This window comes from Pelecanus crispus, chromosome 6 (assembly GCF_030463565.1).
Source record: "Pelecanus crispus isolate bPelCri1 chromosome 6, bPelCri1.pri, whole genome shotgun sequence".
Lineage (NCBI taxonomy): Eukaryota > Metazoa > Chordata > Aves > Pelecaniformes > Pelecanidae > Pelecanus > Pelecanus crispus.
In genome coordinates this window covers 73,949,238-73,971,565 of record NC_134648.1, presented here as the reverse complement: position 1 = coordinate 73,971,565, position 22,328 = coordinate 73,949,238, and the positions used below count along the sequence as shown (strand labels likewise).

Genomic DNA, 22,328 nt, shown 5'->3' with positions numbered 1-22,328 from the left:
AGCCTATGAAAATACACACAGTGCACAAAACACTTGGAATTCACAGGAGATCCATGTCACCATCAGTTCAAGATACTGCCGTTCAGACTCTGTAGAAAAATCATGCCTAATGGTAGCTGCAGTACAAATTATCTATTTGTGCAGTTACCTGGGTGCTAAGTATTTAATTAGATCCTAACTGGGGATGCTGAAGGTTTTAGATGATACTCTGTCCAGTTTCAGTTTTCTGTTTTGTCTTCTAATAGGTCTTATATTGAATGGAAAAAGAACCCCCCCCCCAAATTTAAACCAAGCCACAAAACTGCATCCAGGAATACAGCGTTCTTAGGTGCTGTGACTGCCTCCGGGTTGAAGAAAGTGTGTCTGTTCAGGAGCAGATTTCCTTAACACACTCTCTACTGTTCAAAATAATAATTCCACATTTGATGGTAAATTTTGCTTTGGCATGTAAAACTACATGTCCGCTTCCTTAGGAGAGGTGCTACTTGCTGCATTATGCCAAAGACTCTCTTCTCTTTCCTCCAAGCACTTTTAGTGGCCTGTGATACGCTAGCAGGGCAGGAGATTTTGGTGCCGCCTTTTGTTCTCACAGAGCTGATAGGTTTGAATTTGAAAATGCAAGAAAGATGCTTACTCCATTCTCCATCAAAGACTTCTGTTCCCGAATTAGGAATGAGCTAGCGACTCTGTCTGGACTGGTCCGTAAATGCAGGATACTTATCTGGACAGAAAAGCGATTCCACAGATTTTATAATTCTTTCTGTGACTGTCTAGCAAGATTAGATGCTACACAAAATTTGTTTCAAAATATTCTATGAAGAATTTCCAGCTTGGCATGGCATGTTTCTTAGGTGCCACCTAGATTGGGATCAGTGTTGAAAGTACTTCGAGAATAAAGAATTAAACTACAGTAACTTTTTTTTTTTTTGGACCCGTTGATGTGAGGGAAGCTCCCAACTGTTACTGGTCACAAACCCAGCTGCTCTCGTACAGAAACTTGAAACAGCACAGGGCTCCTGCGGAGCTGAGGCTTATCTCGTGTGATGGGTATATATGCATTTAGAGTGCAATGTGCACTGAGACTTTAGGAACAACAATTGCTATTAGGTGATTATATTTTTTTTTTAAATCACCATGTTTAAATGAAAGTCTTTCATCGCAAGAGTTTCTGTTTACTTCTGATATTTGCACTTCCATGAAAAGAGAACGTCTGAGATTAAAGACTCCCGTTTCAGCTTGCTTATGTGTTCACTGAATAACTTTTTCCTTTCCAACAGAGAGAGTACAGAAGCCCGTGAAGGGACAAGAAAAGCAGCTCCTCGTAATTCACTGGAAAGTGAAGAATATGTTAAAGACATTATAGGTTTATTGAATGCAAAAGACTTCCGTGATCGAATAAATGGCATTAAGCAGCTGTTATCAGATACAGAGAACAATCAAGGCTTTGTTGTTGCAAACATTGTGAAGGTACCTGTATGAAAAAAATTTATTTCTGAGGTCTTTAAAGTTGCGTCAGAAAGTTTTCTGATAAAAATCTTGTCTCTCTCTTTCAATAAGAATGTCTGATTAACAGGAAAACATTGAGGAATAGGAGAGTGTGCTGGTTTGGGCTGGGATAGAGTTAATTTTCTTCACAGTAGCTGGTATGGGGCAGTGTGCTCAAGGGGGAGACGTGTAAGCTACAAAGGTAGTAAAGGAAGTAAATAAGAGGACACAGATGAAAGTTTTCACTTAGAGATAGCACTCTGTGAACTGTGTCTGGAATACTGCGTGCAGTTTCCCATGCCACTGCTGAGTAAATGTCAAAATACTGGAACAGGTTACAAAAAGCAGCAAGGATTAATCGAGATCTGAAAAACTGTCTGTGAAACACAGCTGCAGGTTCTGCCTGCTTTATTTGTCTAGAAGGTGAGGAAGGGTCTTTATTACGGTAAAGCTTAAGGCAAGTACCCTTTCTAATAGGAAAGGAGGTTCTTCAGGAGAAAAATACGATGATGAGGTCCGATGGTTGCAAACTAAAGATAGATATAATGGAAGGAAAACCAAGATTGTCTTCTAACAGTGCAGTGTCTTTGCTGTGGAACTATGAAATACTTCCGTGGAACTTTGCAATATCTTAACTGTGAATGTTTCTGAAATCTTTAAAACAATCTTTTTGCTAAATAGAGCTATGTCTTGCTAAAAATACTTGCTTGCAGAAAATATTAGTCATACTGAAAGTTACAGATGGCTAGTTTACCTCCACTACGCTGTATAGGAAGGATTCGAATTCAGATGAGGTGAGATACAGTTGAATAATACACAGTATAAAAATCTCAAATGTCTTTTTTTTTTTTTTTTTGCTAAAAAAAGTATCTCGGGTATTTGCGTATCAGAGCCATCTTTTGCTAAGACGGACAATTAAAGTGTAACAATGAAGCAGGAAATGTACTATCCACCTCAAACAATAATTGTTAATTCCAGTGAACGCTGTTTGCCTACTTTTTCAGATCTTTGATGCTTTCAAGTCTCGTTTACATGACTCAAACAGTAAAGTAAATCAGGTTGCTTTGGAGACAATGCACAAGATGATTCCACTGCTGAAAGACAATTTATCACCTGTGATCAACATGTTAATTCCTGCCATGGTAGACAACAACCTGAACTCCAAAAATCCAGGGATTTATGCAGCTGCCACAAACGTTATTCAGGCTCTATGTCAACATTTAGGTAAGTAATTTACTCTCTCTTAAAGAGTTTTAATTGTATTAATAAAATTCTGAATTTAAAGAGTTACTCTTTCCAACAGTTTCCATCCAGTCATTACATTGTGTAACGTATCATTGGTTTATTCTCACTCTTTTTAAACCACACAAGTCATCTTAATATTTTGCCAGTCCAATAAAGAAATGCAGCTAGCTGGACTCGCCGTAAGTGCGTAGGTGGTTTTGTTATGGCATGCATTTCCATGGCAGGCATGTTTTGCTGTGAGGGTGACTGAGTGCTGGCACAGGTTGCCCGGGGCGGCTGTGGAGTCTCCGTCCTTGGAGATCCTCAGAAGCCGTCTGGACGTGGTCCTGCGCAACCGGCTGCAGTGGCCCTGATCCGATCTCCAGAGGTCCCTTCCCACCTCAGCCATTCCCTGTGATTCTGTGTTTCATTATCCAGAAGCTTGTCACACTGCTGACCCTCTTAAACAGGTCAAAAAACTAGATTCTTGCTGATTTGCATATGCCACAACTGTTTTCCTTCCTCAACTATTTTACTGTCGGAGCAGAATCTTAGTATTTTCAGTAAATTAATCTGCTGTGTCCTACCAGATGGTAGGAGGTAGGGCTTGTTAAGAGTATCTTTTTATGCTTTTATGCCCTTCAATACATCACTGTGTTTTTTTGCAGTTAATATATCATAAGTAAGGTTCTTTCTTAGATTTTTCCATTATTGTGTTTATTTCCAGGCTGTTTAATTTTCTGTTTAAGAATTTTAATGTGCTTTCTTCTTTGCATTTAGACAACTATTTGCTCCTCCAGCCGTTCTGCACAAAAGCCCAGTTTCTGAATGGAAAAGCAAAACAAGACATGACAGAAAAGCTTGCCGGTAAAGTCATGATTTACATTGCACGTTTGTTTGTTGGTGTACCATCCTCATTAGGCAAATTCACAGTAGGATGGTGATGGCTATATATCTTCCCTTCTGTCACAGTAGATTGTGGGCAGTAATGATGCGGCAGTTGTCAAATCTCACCCCTTTCTAATGCGTATTGCTGACAAAACAAAAGATTATTATTACATCGTCAAGTGGAAGATGTAGAAATACCTTAAGCTTATAATAATTTTAATACGGAATCAGAGAGAATGAGTTTTGGTTTGTAATGAGTTTTGGTTTGTAATGAGTTTCGGTTTGTAATGAGTTTCGGGCTGTCAGTAACTGAGCAGGAGGAACCGTACTGAGGCTCGGGCCCCTGCTCCTGCGCAGGGCTGGCTGGCGGCGGAGGCTTGCCTGCTTCGCTTGCTCCAGGTCACACCGCCTCTCACAGTGCTCCCTCCCTCATGCTCTCGCCAGGAAGGAACGACAGGAAGGAGTGATGGCTTTTCTGAGGTTTCCCAGCACAGAAAATCTGCCGTTCTCTAAGGCTGGCTCCGACAAACTCCTGAATTTTACTTCTGTACCTGTTTACTTTTTGCAGCTGGTCTTGTTCTCGTTTTAAGGCTCTTGCCTTAAACACGTATTGGTGTTCAGTCGTAGAGGAGACAAGCTGGCCAGCGGACCTGCAGTCCCCACAAAGGCGGCAGACTTCATAATGGTTGTCTTCCTAAAGTGGTGTCAGAAGTTTGGAGACAAATTTGGTTAAAAATGGAAGACAAACTTTAATTAGAACGTACATACGTATTTTAATATTGAGGGTTAATACTAGCAGAAGTGCTGAATTTTCCTTTGATGTTTTAAGTGAACAAGGGATGTCTTTGTGGGAAATAGGCTTGAAGCAAACAGAGGTTATTTGGCTTACTTTCGGAGTCGTTCTGTGTGTAGTAGCTATGAAATTGAACTAACTAACATAATGGGCAGTCTGTTCTTGCCATATTCCTCAGTTTGTGCTTTCTGAATGTGCTAGTCACCAACTTTAAACAGTTCATCTCTCGCTGGGATTTTCTGGAGTAGTTTGTACTAAACATCAGAAGAGTCTATTCTAGCAAAAAGGCAAACATTTGCAAATGAAATACTTAATCCATGATGTAATTGTCTAAGTAGGGAAAATGCTTCATCTTACATGTATTTATAGTACAAGGCTACTTTGTTACTTAAACTCAAATACCTACTGCGTATTTCTAAGACAGAGGGGAAATCGTAAAGTATCAAATGTTACACGGTGCACTGTGAGAAGTAAAGGTCCTTATAATAATTCTAACTAAAAAACCCTGAAAACCCCCCTTTGTTTCTTTTACTTGTTTTCATTTAATGGAAAATTGTACTTATCAGCAGTACCAGTGCTGCTGTGTAAACTCCTGAGAGAGGACAAGGGGTGTTTGTAGGGAAAGCTGGTATCTTTTATTGGAGCGCTGATGCTTTTGCAACAACAGATGAGCTCTTGTGCGTGGCCCTGGTTGCTTTGAGATGATTTGCCATTAAGTGCTTTTAAACACCTCTGAAAGCAGGGAATCATTTCTGAATTGTATTTTAAAAACAGTCTCCAAGCGCGGCTTGATGACCTGTTGTCTTTCTTGCAGATCTCGTTACGGAGTTATACCCACGGAAGCCTTACGCTGTGGAGCAAAAAGTTCTAGCTGTCCTTTGGCACCTCCTGGGAAATATGACGAGCAGTGGCTCTTTGCCGGGAGCCGGAGGAAATATCCGGACAGCCACAGCGAAATTATCAAAAGCACTTTTTGCACAGATGGGTCAAAGCCTGTTAACTCACGCTGCATCTCAGCCACCACACATCAAGAAGAGTTTAGAAGAATTTCTGGAGGTAGCGACCTAAAATAACGATCTCTCTGCATGAAACTCAGCCGGCCAACTGGCTGGGACAGACGGACAGCTGTTTACACGGAGACAGGCGGGACCATCCCCACGCTGCTGGCGTTTCCTGTGCGGAAGGGCCGCGGTTGGGAGAGCCTGCAGCAGGGAAAGTCGCTCCTGCTCATCCGCACTTTCCTCTAGAAGACACAACACGGCTCCCTCTTTGCAGTGGCGGGTGTCAGACGGTCAGTCAATAAATACACTGATCGCAGAGTCACGTTTTGACTTGTTTCGGCACTAAGCTTTTACATTGACAAGTGGAAGAAAATCCTGGAGATGATTATACAGTACAACAGGGTTCTGTGTGGCATTTGTGAAAAATATGTATTTTTTTAATCCACTTCACACACTTGTGCAGTATTAGCTTGCTGTGGCTGCTGTTGCGGTACATGTTACGTTTGCTTGGTGGCTGGGCATGCTCACCTGCACGGGAATGTACAACTCCGGCAGCTCACGGCCTCTGGGGGAGATGAACCTGAACCTGAACCCGAACCTTTCATCGTCCTCTTCCCCTGGCAGCGTTGGCCGCGGCACCCGCGCCCCCCCTCCGTCCCTACCGCTGCCGGTCTGTACGCGTTTATCCACGGGAGCCTGAGGCGAATAAAGGCATTTATTTCTGTAAGGCCGCGGCCGCCGCCTCTTCGCCTGAGGGGAGTTGGGGTAGGGGGGGTGGTGAGGGAGTCGCCGCCATTTGGCGGGAGGCGCGGATTGGGCTGAGGCGCATGCGCGGCGGGGCTGAGGCGCCTGCGCGGCGGGGCTGAGGCGCATGCGCGCGGCGCAGGCGCGGCCCGCGCTTCCTGGGGCCCGGCGGCGGCGTGAGGCGGCGGGCGGGCAGCGGCAGGTACCGGTACCGCTACGGGGAGCGCGGCGCTGGGGGACGCGGGGCGGCCGCGGGGGAGGCGGACGAGGACCCGCGGTCGGCCCCGGGGAGCGACCAAGCTCGGCCCAGGCCGCCTCGGCCTGGCCTGGTGCGGCCCGGCGCGGCGCGGCCCGGCGGGAGCCTGAGGCGGGAGCCTGAGGCGGGCGCGGGGCTGCCGCAGGCAGCGGCGGGGCCGGGCCGGGAGCGGAGCCGGCGGAGCGGGCGAGGTTGTGCCCCGGGGAGGGACGCGCCGGGCTGGGTGCTCGCCGCGCAGCCGGCCCGCGGCCTCCTGCCGCCCTTCCCCCGGCCCGCCCGCCGGCTGCGCTGCCTGGGGTAAATTTAATCTTTTACACGCTCTGACGGGCGCTAAATCTCTGAACAAATACGAGGCCTCCTCAGAGTCCTTGGGCGCTGTCGGGTTTATCAGGCTACGGCGGCGTTTCGGCCACCACAGCCTTGGCCCCCGGGCAGCAGCCGCGGAGGGGCCGGGCCGGGCCGGGGCCCCCGTTGGCCCCCGGGCGCTCCTCGGGGCCGAGCGCGGCTCCCGGGGCGGGGAGGGGCGAGAGGGGGCTCGGCAGGCCTTGCTGCTGCCCGTCTGCGTCCTTTCCTAGGTGTTTTCCATTCGTTCGTTCGTATTATAAACGCTGGTATTGTACGCAAGAAACGCTTGATTCAAACAGGCTGAATAATATATCTTGGCATAAAGTATTTAAAACTAGCGCGTGTAGTTATGCGATACACTTATTTAGCCTGAGCGATGTAAAAACTCCGGGAATTCAGGTCCTGGATTAGGTGGTTGCCTGTGCTGGATGCGCCTCAGCTTCGTGTCTGCTGCCGTCGCAGCTCCCTGCGCTGGCGGGCGGTCGTCTGGTACCAGGCAGGGTCGATCACGTTTTTAAAAGTCGTCTGTGGCCTCCCGCACCAGGGTTTGGGGTGTGCCTTGGTTCCCTGGGGGTGTTCTAGAACGCCTTCGCTTGGAAGCGAGCTGTTAAACAGACCTCCACATTCTGTTTGAAACCCTGCGTGCAGAGGTGATGCGGTACCGCTTCTCCCTCTTCCCTTTTTTTTCCCTCCCTCTCATCTGAAGACAGCTGGATTTGGAGTTCTCTCTTAAGCTGGAATATGTCTTCTGAATCAGGTAGAGGGGGGAAAACATCTGTCAAATATCAGAATGAGTTTCAGTCATAAATTATTGCATGTTTAAAAACAATTGCATTAGCTTTCTTAAATTTTAGAGCTGTAAACATCCTTTAAACTATTTTTTTCAAGTGTTGGGCTGCTGTTTCCCTAATGCACTCCTCATTATGCCTTGGTTTTATAATCTTTACCGAGGTGAGCTTGGAATGGTAGCAGCTGTTTTTAACAATGCAGATCTCTTCTGTGTGTTGCACTGGTAAAGCCATAGTGATACTGCTTTGATTTTTAATTTCTTAACTTTATAAATCATGTTTATTCTCAAAATCAATATTGAAGACGCGTCCCCAGTGCTTGCTAAAGAACCCAGCTTTTGACGCAGGTTTTCTAGAGTGGCCCGGGATGTGGGGAATAACTGGTCGCTAATGAAACAAACTGCTCATCTTGCACAAGCCTCCCCTTTTCCTCTTTTGTGGAACGAAAGCAGTATAGCGTTCCGTGTGGTCACATCGCATCGGTCTGACTTTTAAATGGCACGAACTGTTTATGAACGGTTACCATATAAAGCTGCAAAATTATGAACTGTTTACCTTAAGGGAAAGAAAGTGTCTTTATATGATTGCCAGAAGGTGTATATAATGGAGAACAGAAATAATTACTTTTAAAAAACAGTTATTAGAAAACCTGCAGAGCAGACTGTGTGGGCCTTTTAACACTACACCAAAGGTACGTGGGTTGGTGAACTCTTAGGAAAACAGGAACGGTTCTCAAAGCGCGCTGAAGCTGCTGAAGATGGGGTATAGATGTTTTTCCTTTCTGTCAACAATTTTTTCCCCGCTATAATATTGGTGGCTTATCGATGTATTTGTTGAAGTGAAAGCAAGCAGTCTGTTTGTTCTCTTTTCAGGCCTTCAGTGGGAAAGAATTCTGGAGATGCAGAGTGGGGTGGGGAGGGTTTTTTTTTTAATTTTAAATGCAAAACTTATTTGCTGTCCTCTCCTCTGAGGAGAACCGAAGGGAAGCAGGAGCGGCAGTTGCTACAGCGCATTTGAGGATGATGTTCTCGACCGTTCTTCATCCAAAATGTATTCACAGCCAAGAGCTGTTGTGTTCTGCGTGGCTGTCGTATCACCTGGGATCCCGTCGTCATTAGGATCTTGCTCGAACGCGGGGCAGGTTCAGCTGAGCGCCTGCGCCCAGGCTTCAGGCGGCGAAGGCCGGGATCGGCCGAGGCCGGGCGCCGTCTGGCAGAGCAGCACGTGGCTGAGCCGGGCTGGCTGGCCCTGGCAGAGGGTAGGGCCGGGCAGGAAGGTCGGAATGAAGAGTGGGAGGATGATGGAGTCTGTCCTGCGGGGCAGGAGGAGCCCCGACACGCGAGTCGTGTGTGGGAGCGGGTGGCTGTGTGTAAGGGACTAGCAGAAACATTTTTTGTGGCCGTCTGGTACCCGTTAGTTTGTATAGACACTAATACGGGCTGAGCCTAGTGCTGATGGTCATTCTTTTCTTTGCAAAGTTACCGCTTAAGCTAGTTCAGCTAGGTGTCCAGGGTACGTTTTAACACATACTTATTTTGCAAAGAAGTTACTGATTGGTCTTAAGTAGGAGAATTGAACGGATTTGAACATAATTCTTTATTTGGAATAAACTTCAGCCAGACTCACAGAGGAAAACTGTATTGGTTCACCTCGATACCTCGATAGCCACTTGTGATAGTTTTTTAGAAAAACCACTATGATTTGTACATGCAGCTGTTAACGTATGACTACTATTAACATGTTTTTTTAATTGTGAATTGGGCTCAGGAGTGAAGCGGATCTAATTGGCGAAGGCTTGTGGTGAAACATGTGGATGCCTGAAGCACTTGGGAGGCTCTTGGCTGATAATTCGCGGCCAAGTTCTACTTGAATCTTCACTGCACGAATACGGGATCTTTTTATTTCCGCAGGATCTAGTACTACGAAACAGCAGTAACCTCAGCTATGGAGAATGCAGATAACACAGAGGAGGAGAAGCCGACTGTAAGCAATGACAGCACAGACAATGGCGCTGAAACAGCAACAGAAGAACAGCAGATGGACTTCAGTACAGAAATTATGAGTGTAACTGAGATGGAACAATCACCTGATAGTTCCCCTGACTTGAATGAAGAGAACACACAGGAGAGTGAAATTCCAAATATTGAGAGTTTACAGACAACAGATATTGAGGCTTGCTTCCCTCCAGATTTTGACAAGTTCTGGAAAGTAGTAGAGGACAATCCCCAGGATTTCACAGGATGGGTATATCTACTACAGTATGTAGAGCAGGAGGTTAGTACGTGCCCCCTTTTTCCTTAGCCTTCCAGAAACAAACAAAGAAAACCGAAACAAGTCATGGATATTCCAGTGACAAATCTAGAACTGTACATCAGGCTTTCGCAGATACCGTTTTAAGACAGTTGCCCTCGCCAGCGTCGTCAGCGGAGACCACAAAATAAAACCAGTCGTTTTTAAGACAATGTTAAAACAAGAGGTGTTTTTAAAATAACGTGAAGGTTTTTTTAAGGAAAGGATTCATTGCTTTTATTGTCTATTTCTTGCAGAACCACTTACCAGCTGCCAGGAAAGCATTTGACAGGTTTTTCACGCATTATCCATATTGCTATGGATATTGGAAAAAGTACGCAGACCTTGAAAAGCGACACGACAACGTTAAACAGTCTGATGAGGTATGTAGGTGGCTGGGCGCAGCTATTGCCGTTGGTCCTGTTAGCCAAATAATGACTAACCTACTGCGAGTCATTTGGCTGCCAGTACCTGCCACGTGTGGCCAGGTTTGTAGGGATTTTGTTTGCACTTGTCACGTCTGTGGCATTTGTAGCTAATGTTTTTTCTCTTTGTTGGCAGGTGCGTTAAACCTCTACAGTTTGTCAAGCTTTGCAGTGCAAGCCTCTGTATTACACTGCAGCTTAACAAGTAGGGCAGGGCTTTTCTGTCACTTACATTTATTACTCATTTTCAAAACAATATAGTTGGTTTGCTGGTCACAATTGCTACATCTTATTGCATTTTTGGTCAGACGCTGTCAATGATGCTCTAATGGGTCTGTGCCCTATGGTCTGTACCCCAAAGCCTGCCCACACAACCTGGTCAGAATGCAGGGACCGCTGCGCTTTGAAGATCAAGACTCTGCACGTGGAGATCAGAACATTGCCATGTTCTATCCAACCTCCACCCAAATGGTAATGGTAGATTATTTAAACAAAATTCCAGTACTTAGTATTTCTAAGGTTCACCGGATAACACAGTGTTGCCTCTCTATTAGGACGCCATTAAGTATTTGAAGTACAGTTCATGTTCTCTTCATAGGTTTATCGCAGAGGGCTTCAGGCAATTCCTCTTAGTGTTGATCTTTGGATACATTATATAAACTTCTTAAAGGAGACCTTGGACCCTGCCGATCCCGAAACTAACAGTACTATTCGGGGGTAAGTCGAAAGCGGGCTGCGCGGTACGAGAAGCCCATACGTACAGTCACACAGCAGCGTCATCGGGTTAATGTGCGTTAGCTAAGGGGTGAGCTAGTAACAGCCTCCAGTTACTTTAAGGACTTTTAAGAGGTGGTGGAGCCAAATTCCCTAAGAAGGGTTAGACAGTCCAATGTGGTACAAGGGTCAAAAGTTGTGACTTGAGAGCTTCAGACTGTACGTTAGGAAATACTTAGTGCAGCATGGGAATGGGTTCCCCGTAGAATTTTTGGAATTTAATTCCTTAGAGGTTTTCAAGGTATGGCTAGAATGTGTCTGACCTCATCTGTTGCTGGCAGCGGTCCTGGTTAGAGTACGAGGTCGGACTAAAGTTTGACCCAAAATCTTAATTGAACTTAAACTGAAGCAGCGTCTAGCTGCATGATTGATGTATAGCTTTTGTGTGTTAGACTGCTAAAGTAATGGTTTTAGAATCTTTACAAGATACAAGTGATAAAGATTTTGCATTTTCTTAATATCTCGCATTCCTGCAAGGGGCTTTTTCTGTTGCCTTTATTTGTTCTGTTGTGGTAGCACTGGAGGAAAAAAAGTGAGTGCCAACTTTCTGAAATTCTAGAGATCTTGCTACAGATATCTAGAAAATACTTGGAGGAATTTAAATAATACAAGTGTGGTTGCGAGTAAATGAGGACGCTCCTAATCTTTAAATAAGTACGAGCCAGAACTTTTCTTCTTTGTTCCGTCACCACATCCAGAAACAACTGTAAAATTACTTTATTTTTCAGAGCCTACGAACATGCAGTCTTAGCTGCTGGGACAGATTTCCGTTCTGACAGACTATGGGAAATGTATATAAACTGGGAAAACGAACAGGGAAACCTGAGGGAAGTTACGTCCATATATGACCGCATCCTTGGAATTCCAACGCAACTCTACAGTCATCATTTCCAGAGGTAAGGAGAAAACAAAGATTTAGTTAACGGTATGAGTTTCTTAGGTACATGCTAACCTACTTCTGTAAACGTGACAATGTTCACTCAGCACAAGAGCTTGAAATAGTTACTGAGTTTTACATAGTTATTTACTTATGTACTCATACAGTTTGACTGATTGTTTTAAAGTACTGATACATGTTTTAGGCATTTGGTTTTAGATAAATTCGCAAATTCTGCTGTGGAATAAAGGAAGGCCTTGGAATTGTGAGGAAGAAGAGAGGATGTCTTTGAAAAATCAGAATGAGCGGGTTTGGACTTCAGTTCCTCATGCAGTGCTCGCATGTGGTGAAACACTGATTTAATTGACTAAAGAGAAATACTTGGTTAAGTTTTAGGTAGTAGAATTCTTCATTAATACAGAGAGGAGGAACCAGAGGGAACCAGAAACCTTAGTTAAATTATGGACCAGTTTTCCCCATAATTTCTACAGATCTTTTGGTTTTGGAAATAAAGTATCTTCCTCTAAAACTGGTCTTGTCCTTTGCCCGCAATTTTGCGTGGCAAGTGGTCTGTCTTCGCCACTGAAGTTCATTGCCCTTTCATTTCTCTTTGAAATGCGAAGCTTTTGAAGTCTGATAGACAGCAGAAGTTGCATTTTGTTTCTATGTTGTCAGAAGTTGCGTTCTCAGCGTTGCCCTAGATTGATGAAGCAATGCAGAACCCCGCTAGGATTTGTTATTGTGCTCTGGTTATGCAGAGTATTGCAACATAAAACATCACATTTGTGTTGACTTGTTTCTAACCGCGCTTAGGTTTAAAGAGCATATACAGAACAACTTGCCTCGAGACTTTCTGACTACTGAGCAGTTCGTTCAGCTGCGCAGAGAGCTAGCGTCTGTGAACGGCCACAGCGGGGAGGATGCGCAACCTGGAGACGACCTGCCCTCTGGTACTGAAGATATAACTGACCCTGCCAAGGTACGTACGCAGAGCGCGTTCCTTGGCATCTCTTGCCGTACTCTGTGGCTGAAAGGGGAGTTTGTCTGCAGACCATTTAGTATGTCTGTAGCTGAGGTGTTCCCATGGTTCTCCTGCACATCGTTGCTCTTTGGCTCATGCGATAACTGCTTTTGTCTACAGGATGTGCCTCTGGCGTTTTCATAGGTATTAAAGAAATGGAGTTCAAAAGTTAAAGAAGTGATGTACGAAACTTTAGGAATGAATGTTAATTATTCCAGTGAACAGGTTAGGAACTGTGTTCTGAGCACGCTCTTCATCAGCAATGGTCTGTGCAGGTTCAAAGCGTTCAAAACCTGGAGCCATCCAAAGGAACTGCTGACTGAAAACGTGCATGTACTGAAACCAAGTTTGATTTGGATCCAAATTCATCTTTAACCTCAATCATCTTTAACATAAGAGCAAAACTTCAGATAGGAAACCAATTTGGCTGGGTTGCACTAAGGGCCAAGGCCCCATCAGGGCAGCATCCCATCCCTCCCCCCGGCCGTTCAGGGGAACGTTTAACGTGTCTGTGATACTTCGAATTTATGCGTATGACTGTCATCATAAAATGCGTTTACTTAAGGTGATGCGGTGTCTACCTGTGTTACATTTTTTAAAATTATGTTTTAGCTAATCACCGAGATAGAAAACATGAGGCACAGAATCATTGAGATTCATCAAGAAATGTTTAACCACAATGAACACGAAGTCAGTAAGAGGTGGACGTTTGAAGAAGCGGTGAGTTTGTTCTTTCTGTGTAAGGCAGCATGCGCAAGAGCGTTGAGCGTAAGACTGGGAGCTAGGAATTTTGAGTAACAGTTAGGCCTTGCAATTTAAACTGTTGTGGGGCTTTGAGCAGAGATCAAGCTTCACTTCTGCCATTTTACTTGTGAAAAGGCAACTTGTGGGGTCAGCTCTGTCATCTGACGACTTAAAAATCTTTAAGCAGTATTCAGAGAGAGGCAAGATGGTGTATTGTTTACTAAGCAGTCTTTAAATACGCGTGCATGAAATGCAATGTCAGTACTGCCTTTGCATGTGGGGCGTTGCAAAATAATACGGACTGAAGGTAATGCTGATTGAAAAGGTAAGCCTGTCTTAAAGAGAGAACGAAATTTGTATGGTTTTGTATTTTAATGTTACACTCTTGAATGTGCAATCACGTAGCTTTTGTTTTCCAAAAGTAGCCATCGTAACATGCAGCTCCTATGCATGATGTGTTAAAAGTAATAATTAAACTAATCATTTGATCACTGCAAATATAGAACTTTTTCTATGTAGAATTAAGTTTGGGTACTTTTGAAAAAACAACCCGAGTTTTTAATTCTCAGTCTTTAATTTTTTTTTCCTTCCTGGCAAATATCATATTGCGTAACATGGTTCTTGTTTTAAATTTACTTTCTTTTTAAAAAGTACATTGTATTAAACAGCTGGGACAGATTTTCAGAGACTCCTGACTGGGTTATGTGATGTCAGAACTGTTACGGTGCTTATTGCGCTTTGCTGGACTAGGCCAGGTACCATAAGCCAGAGGAACTCGAAAACGTAGTCCGTAGCCAGTATAGGTATGCTTGGCTCAGGAAACCTTAAGCTACAAATTACGGAAACTTGGGAGAATGCTAAAACTGTGGACGTGCTGCAGAAAACGTGCAAGAAGCAGGGTGTGTCCTCTCTTGCTCCTGGCCAGAATCAGTACTCTTTCTACCAAGAGTGTGTATGTGCTCTGTAGGTACTACCGTGCTGGATCTACGAGGAGTTTGACATAAAGTTGTACATGTCGTTATAACGGACAGAAATGAGGTAGATAGGCAACAGATGTCACATAGGTGAAGGAGACAGCTTCGACCTGCTTCACTGTTATTTTAGCAGGAGCAATGTACCTGTGAATTTGTCAAAATGGAAAAGGAGTATTGGGTTCCGTAGTAGAGTTCAGTGAGGAGCGTGAAGGGGGTGATTGGCTTTAAATTTCAGGTGGCCTTGAAGAATTGAATGTTACTCCTTAGGTCATTTAAGCTCTTTATTCATTTGTATGTATTTGTATCTGAGATGGAATTGCAGTACAGGAGAGAAATAATCGGGTAAAATTAAAGATGAAGGAGAGAAAAAGCAAAAGATCTCTGGAAGGATGCTTTGCCACGTTTACTTCAAAGCAACGTTTAAATTTTCTGCGCTGAACTCTGTCCCACCCAGCTCCTCTTGGAGTCATCAATAAGAATGCAATCTTGCTAGCTCTTGGAATAGTCAGCTTAATGTAAATATTTAATATGAAGTTCAAGTCAATGCTTTGTTTTTCCTTGTCGTGATTCTAAACCAAACTTTGAATTTAATTTGTAGGATGTGCGCTAGTACGACAGTAAGTACTTTAGTTGTATGTATGTACGTGGACCATACTCGTTGTTTATAATGTCATTGTTAGGCTGTGAGCGCAGGTTTGCAAGCGAGTAACTGCATTGAGTTCTTTCTCAGCTTCCATAAACGCTTGCCCTGAAAAAGGTTTCTAGAAAAAGAAGTTACTAGCCTAGAACGTAATTGGCAGGAAAATCTCTTGATCGACTCTTGGGTAAGCCCAGCAGACCGACTTGACGAGATAATGACGTATCATTCTGAGGTCCTGTTTATTTACGTGGCATCACTTGAGTGGTCTGTGGCTGTTCATTTTGTATTTTTTTTTTTAAGCAACTCGGTGGTATGCTTATTGGTCACAAGTTGCCGTCCTGTGACTCTTGCAGATAAAGAGGCCTTACTTTCATGTAAAACCTCTGGAGAAAATTCAGCTGAAAAACTGGAAAGAGTACTTAGAATTTGAGATAGAAAATGGCACTCATGAACGAGTTGTGGTCCTCTTTGAAAGATGTGTTATTTCATGTGCCCTCTATGAGGACTTCTGGATTAAGGTAAGGGAAGTGGTTTACCACCTATCTGCTACGGATTGCATACATTGATCTAGTGACTAACCTTTTGTACTCTTGTGGAATGTTGTTCATATATAACTATATCTGTTGCATTAGGAGATGGTCTGCTTGCAACCAGATTTGACTGCTGCATATGCCAACTTCGTTGCCTCTCTACGTCCTTCCTTACAGAAACTAGTCTAGTGGTTCAATAAAGGTGCTGAATGGGTTTAAACAAAAGAATTTTATCGTTCTGGCATGTTTTTAAAGGCAAATGCAAGCTTTAAATTTTTCAATCTCTGCTCTGTTTTCAACTATAGTATGCCAAATACATGGAGAATCATAGTATTGAAGGAGTGAGGCATGTCTACAGCAGGGCTTGCACGATACATCTCCCTAAGAAACCGATGGTTCACATGCTGTGGGCTGCCTTTGAGGAGCAGCAGGGTAAGAGCAACAACAGTTTTTGCTGGGAGGGATTCTGGTTTTAAGAGGCTGTTGGATGTCTCATATCTTAAAGCATCTTCACCGGTGTTTTAGGCAACATCGATGAAGCAAGAAGAATCTTGAAAACATTTGAAGAGTGTATTCTAGGGCTAGCAATGATTCGCTTACGGAGAGTAAGCTTAGAACGCAGACACGGAAACATGGAGGAAGCTGAGCACCTGCTTGAAGATGCTGTTAGGAATGCCAAATCAATTAGCGAATCGTCGTTTTATGCCATCAAATTAGCTCGACACCTCTTCAAAGTGCAGAAAAATCTTCCAAAGGCAAGAAAAGTGCTGTCAGAAGCCATAGAAATTGACAAAGTATGTGTTCCCTCTTTGCTCTGTTACATACCAGGATCTTTTTTTTTTTTTCTCTCTCTCTTTCTGAACCATTTTTTTAAAAACATGGCAACAATGATGACAGGAATTGTAACTGTATGTAATGTTTCATTACTACATGGAGACACCAGTCCCTCTAAACTGATGTTGCCGTGTTCGCAGCTTGCAAATCTGGAAGTTTGCAAATTTTTTTCACCAGAAGCACAATGTGCTTCATGTCTTCATTTTTCCTTTTTAGAATCTTAAATATTACAGGCGTGTTCACATCTCAAGGTGAACAAAATTGGTCGTGTAGGCAGTACTCGGAGATCGTTTTGTATAGCCACAGAAATATTTAGCACTCCAAATACTATTTGCTTACTGTTAGCAAAGCATGCCATCTGGTTCTGTAGTGTTAGATCGCTTCTAATCTATTTGTGAAGCCAACCGGGTCGCAGATGACCAGTGTAAAAAGAAAATATTTTTGTAGACTTATTCTAGCATGTATTTATGTTGTAAATGTTCTGGTATGCATCCGGTAGACAGACATTCAGCGTGAAAAACCTAACATGACCTAAGATGCGCAACTTCTAATACATCTTTTGAACAGGAAAATACGAAACTGTATCTCAACTTACTTGAAATGGAGTACAGTGGCGATCTCAAGCAAAATGAAGAAAACATCTTGAGCTGTTTTGATAAAGCTGTCAATGGCGCACTGGCTATAAAAATGAGGATTACGTTTTCGCAGCGAAAAGTGGAGTTTCTTGAAGATTTTGGTTCTGATGTAAACAAGTAAGATGTAATCTGTGCAACGGCCAAATTAGGGTCACCAGAAGAGTGCTTGTAGAAGTAGTAGGGAAGGGGTAGGGTTAGTGACATCCATTAAATTTTCTTTTGTGCCATCAGCTCTTTGTTGAGGGATGGCTGCTTTTCTAAACCAAACTCCTGGTTTTAAATATGAATATCTTTTCAGAAAATCATCCCTTTTTTTTTTTTTTTTTATGAAGTACCTAACGCCTCATAGAGCAAAATTATGCTGCCCGTAACTTCACACTGTAGTTTTCTCTTGCTAAGTCTTACAAAGGAGGACATTCCCCAGAGAGAACGTGAAGTGTTTTGTGGCGCAGGTATAACTTGATACCCCGTACCCTGTGAGCTTGCTGCTTGAGGTTTCCAGAACTGCAGCGGTTTGGTTTTTCTACGTTCAGAAGTATGAACAGCGCTGTACACTTATGTGGGAGGATCAGATGCTAGAAGCACAACTGTTTAATTAAATACTAGATAGACTTTTTTCCTCTTAATTCTCTATTGTAAAAAAAGAGCTCTTGTTTTTATTTACATTTTGCAGCTCAATAACTTGGAAGGGCTAACCACGAGTTAGTTTTTCTGCTTTGTATGCTTTTTAACAATAGCTGTTCCTAATTTCTGCTGACTCTGACCACTTTAACTTGCGTGGCAGCCAAGCATTGCAAGCTTGGGATCTTAGATAGACCAAACAAAATGAAGTTTTCAGTTCCCAAATACTACTAGAGCACAAAATAAGTACAAGAAGCTGTTTTCACAAAGAACGGTATTGACAGAAGAAACAGTTTTCATGTGGTACGTTGCAAACTGTGGTGTGCAGCAGATGAAATGATATTTAGAGATTTGTGGGAATTTTAGCTAGGAAATAGAAGTATTATTCTTCTACTCATCAATATGTGGTTATGCTTGGTATATAAATAATATGACTCTTCTGTGCTGCACTAAATTTACCTGTGCTTCCCACGTTGTTTGGGAAGAGGCTGTAAGGTGCTGCTCTGGAATTGTTAGAGTTTTGTATAATAGTCATTTCCAATATTTAAAGAAATGTTGATTCCTAAATATCAGTGCTGCTGTGGATGGCATCAGCACGCAGCTGAGGGAACGCAATCACTGAAGAAGCAGCTGTATCGCAAATCAGTTTTAGAAAACTTTATAAAGAAACTGTGTAGAAGAACTGCATGGAGTGTGATAAAAGTTGAGCAAGTTGGGAGTTTCTGAGCTCACAGAAAATTTTTCACTCTGCATTGTGGAATCCCCCTTCAAATTAAGTTTTTTGGCTTTCCCATCTTCATGGTTGATCAGTGATTAAAAATTGATTATGCTTGAGTTTGTTTTAGAATGGTTTTGTATTTTTACAGTTTGAAGTAGACATTTTAAAATGGTCGCTCACGTGTTTAAAATGTTTATGTGAAAATGGCGAGCAAAGCTTTCTTTCTTTTTGTCTCCTCCAGGCTTTTGGATGCCTATGACGAGCATCAAGCACTTCTAAAGGAGCAGGATTCTTTAAAGCGGAGAGCAGAGAACGGGTAGGCAGTCTGTTCGCCTGAGGGTGTGACTGACGCCGTAGATGATGCGCTGCGGGGTAGCTGGAGCGCGTCCTGCGCTGAACTGTAGCTGGTACAAAGCGCTTTGGAAATGCTTTAAAAACAGTTCAGAGAACAGGCTTGGAGACTATATTTTTTTCTTTAATCTATGGATATATACACACATACGCTTTCCAGCTTTAAACCTACTGCTTGCAAGAACAAAATTGCTGGTTTTTTAATCACTTGAAGCATGTACTAAATAGGGCCATGCTGTTGGCTGAAATATTTGGAAACAGATTAATTGGAAAATAACTTTTTGAATTATGTATCGGAGGGAAAATTAAAGGGTACTGGTAAAAATAACTCAGTCTCTAAGCAGAAGCGTGCTTTTGCTGTCTCAGTTTGGGCACCAGAGCAATTTAAAAACCAGACTATTGTTCTGAAGCACAATATACTGCTGTCTTTCTCTACATCAAAATTCTGTTACCCTGTTTCAACATTTGAAAATGTTTCTTGCCCTTATCTGTCATTTCTACACGAAGACATGCTCGGAATTTGATCTGATACACCATTTACCAGCAAACGTTAACTTCACAGATCAGAGGAGCCGGATGAAAAGAAAATGCTCACAGACGACCCAACTTTGGCATCAGCGCAGATGATGGACGGAGACATGCAAGTCAATCAGGCGGCGTACAACTACAACGCCTGGTATCAGGTAGGTGGGTGCTTCGCTCCCTTCCTTCAGCGCCCGCGTGCTGGTTTTCCCAGTGACGTTTCCGCGTGGCCCAGCGTCGGTCAGCGGGGAAGGTTTGGAGTGAAAGTTTAGCTGTTGTTTTTGTTGATTCCTCTTTGGGCTATTATGCCAGCGTAAAATATTTCTCTCTGGCGCGGAGCGAGGTGAGCGGTGTGGTGGGTAGCTCTTTACGCGAAGGGAAGCGTGACAGCAGCTGGGGACGCTGCTGGCTCAGGGCAATGCGTCTGTTCCGTGCTGAAGTGTCTTGCCCAGGAGAGTCGCCTTGGCGTGCCAGTTTACAGGGCGTTTGCATAGTTGCTTTCTCCTGCTCGTCGTTCCTGTAACGTCTCGGTACGGGTTCTGCTGTGCTGGCACATGGCGCACGCGAAATGGGTCTGTTCCATAGCTTGCCTTTTGGGGCCGTTCTCGCGTGGCGTTTCCTTTTGTCCCCCGCGGGCGCTTAAAGAGTCAGTCAGGGCTACCGCACCTCGGCTCCCTCGTCGTGCCTGCGGCAGCAGCAGCCTCCAGCGCGTGCTCGGCTTGCTTCTGGGCTGAGGGGCCGTTCTGGGTTCCCGCTTGCCCAAGGGGCAGGCCTGAAGTCAGAGCTGGGATTGATACCGGCAGAGGTGGGCGCTGCTGGTGCCCCTCAGCTGCGCGGGGAGCCGCGCGTGTTCTTCCGAGCTGGGAGTCATAGCGGGTCCGACTGAAACTGCTGCTGAAGCAGTTTAATGACAACTGCTTAGGCTGCAAGGAGCCTACGGAGCCAGCGAGAACGGTGTCTGCAGACGGGACGCAAACCGGCCGCTCTGTACCTGCGGTTTAAGATTGCCCGCATCAAGGTCGAGCGTTCTTTCTTTCCAAAGTCAGGCGGTGAAAGGTGCCTCGCCCAGTGTGGTGAAACTGCTCAGCACCGGGCCAGGAAAAGTGCCCCGAGTTCCCGAACACGATGGAGCTCTCGGTCCTGTGGGTGACACAGTCCTTCCGTCCCTGCCTGCTGCGCGTTTCACAGCCCGCTTGAGAGCAGCGGGCAGAAACGCTTCCTGGGGGAGCGGAGCCAGTTGTTCACGCTGCCCCGAGAGCGTTATGCTGCTGAGTAGGTAGGGAGGCTCGGCTGGGCCACAGCTGGCTGCAGGAAGCCGCGGGAGCCGGCCCGGCGATGGCTCGGCCAGCTGCACACTGACGGCTTGGCAGGCAGTGGCCTTCGGCACTTGAGCCGCCTGCCTGGGCTCGCCCGTCCCGTGGGCTGTGCCGGAGCAGGGGACACGGAGCCGGAATGCAGACAGTTCACGCTCCCGTTACCTTCCGCTCCCTTCTCCTACCTCTTATGTGATTCTGTTGGGCGGGAAGTGAGGAGGAGCCGCAGAGCAGGTACCAGAGAGGGGATCTGAGGAGCAAGAGTGAGCCTCTGCCCTGCCCTGTGTTGGCAGACTTCCCGCACACATGTTTATTCGCGACTAAAGACGCTACAGCCAACAGTGCCGGCCTCCGCGCTCGGCGCAGACCCAAGCCTGCGCTTGCAGCTGAACCGCGCTTCGCTTTTAGCTCGGTAGCCGGGCTGACCGCCCGCGGAGCCGCAGGGGAAGGCCCCGGTGCACGCCGTGCAGCCCGCGTGCCGGCCCGGGTACGGGCTGCGCCGAGAGGCACCGAGGCCCCAGCGCTCTGGGGGTGATGCGGGCGTGTCCGCGCTGGCCACTCCCCTCAGAACTGTTAAAATTACAAAAAAATTCCTTATCGGTGCCTTTGTGGAACGAGAGCGAGCTTATTGTCGCGTGTCCTTGGTGGAGCACGGGCGGTCTGACTTACGTTATGTTCCTTTTTTTTTTTTTTTTATCTAGTACAATTACCAGAACGCGTGGAACTACGGACAGTATTATCATCCAACTTGATCCGAAGATCTGCTGTGCTGCAGTTTCAACAAAGACGGAATTGAAAAAAAAAATATATATTTTTCTAAATTAGGGATGTGAAAGAACTGTTGTAATACCTGCTTTTTGGTCTTTTGCATGTGAAATGAGCTGTTCACAGGGTATGTGTGAAGCAAGATTTGTGTGCTGGTAACTGATAAATGGTATCTCTGTACAATTCTAGTTTACCATAAATGCATTATTATTTTTTTTTTTTTAAAATTCCCTGCACTAATTTATGGAGGTATCTGAAGAATTGTTTTCAGTCTCATGATTCCATAGACTTAATCAGTAAAGCTGTGGGGGGTTTTGGGTTTTTTTTCGTTCTTTTTCCAAAGCCGTTCTGCTGACAGCGCCGGCCACCGCGGCTGCTGCAGGAAACGAGCGGGCCGGGCCGGCCGCCGGCGCGGGAGCAAGGCTCTCCTCTCCTGCTCTGCGCCCCAACCACCCCGTCACGACCCACTCTATCGCAACATCTTGTCCGTGCCCCAGTGAGCAAACCCCAGAGCACTTTGTTTATGTTGTCACGATTGAAACTCTTCAGATTACGATGGCAGCCTTTGCGAGCCACGATACGTATTTTCTATTTTATGTGGGGGTCAAAAATTAAAACGCAGCGCAAAATGATGTTGCATCCTTTTTTAAGAAGCACAAACTGTGTTTGGGATGATTTTTGTATTTAGAGTTTTTCATGTACACAGTGTGAGCAAACTTTTTTTCATTTTGATCAAAGTGATCATTCCCATTTTTCTAATAAAAGCAAGGA

General features: G+C 44.7%; 2 protein-coding genes and 1 non-coding gene across 7 annotated transcripts in view; all 3 read left to right on the top strand.

The window, feature by feature from the left end:
- TOGARAM1 (TOG array regulator of axonemal microtubules 1) overlaps positions 1–6,102 on the top strand; it is a 48,357-nt gene extending 42,255 nt beyond the window's left edge. The window contains 4 exon segments of the mRNA XM_075712277.1: positions 1,278–1,467; positions 2,490–2,709; positions 3,490–3,576; positions 5,205–6,102. Of these exon segments, the coding sequence (XP_075568392.1) occupies positions 1,278–1,467; positions 2,490–2,709; positions 3,490–3,576; positions 5,205–5,458 (751 nt within the window). The 3' untranslated portion in view covers positions 5,459–6,102.
- A 198-nt stretch (positions 6,103–6,300) lies between these two features.
- On the top strand, positions 6,301–21,546 carry PRPF39 (pre-mRNA processing factor 39). 5 transcript variants are annotated; one of them, XM_075711811.1, is made up of 14 exons: positions 6,301–6,337; positions 9,435–9,798; positions 10,071–10,196; positions 10,837–10,955; positions 11,741–11,908; positions 12,703–12,868; positions 13,523–13,630; positions 15,622–15,786; positions 16,104–16,230; positions 16,324–16,592; positions 17,200–17,384; positions 18,848–18,922; positions 19,520–19,640; positions 21,494–21,546. In XM_075711811.1, exons 2-14 carry the CDS (start codon positions 9,469–9,471, stop codon positions 21,542–21,544), a joined length of 2,010 nt encoding a protein of 669 aa, XP_075567926.1. In that variant the 5' UTR covers positions 6,301–6,337; positions 9,435–9,468; the 3' UTR covers positions 21,545–21,546. The 5 variants fall into 5 exon arrangements, with proteins under 5 accessions (XP_075567926.1, XP_075567927.1, XP_075567928.1 ...); XM_075711812.1 differs by lacking the exon at positions 6,301–6,337 and adding an exon at positions 7,420–7,493; XM_075711814.1 differs by lacking the exons at positions 6,301–6,337; positions 9,435–9,798 and adding an exon at positions 10,375–10,709 and having other exon boundaries at positions 10,157–10,196.
- On the top strand, positions 16,678–16,763 carry LOC142593869 (small nucleolar RNA SNORD127). Its single transcript, XR_012831167.1, has one exon. It is a non-coding gene; the product is annotated as a small nucleolar RNA SNORD127 (small nucleolar RNA).
- Positions 21,547–22,328: the final 782 nt, after the last annotated feature.

Bases quoted from the DNA above. Each gene is read 5' to 3' on its own strand.
- PRPF39 (XM_075711811.1), top strand. From the start codon at position 9,469: ATGGAGAATGCAGATAACACAGAGGAGGAGAAGCCGACTGTAAGCAAT. The intron at 12,869-13,522 runs GTACGTACGCAG...ATTATGTTTTAG, and splicing joins ATATAACTGACCCTGCCAAG to CTAATCACCGAGATAGAAAA. The intron at 16,231-16,323 runs GTAAGAGCAACA...CCGGTGTTTTAG, and splicing joins TGCCTTTGAGGAGCAGCAGG to GCAACATCGATGAAGCAAGA.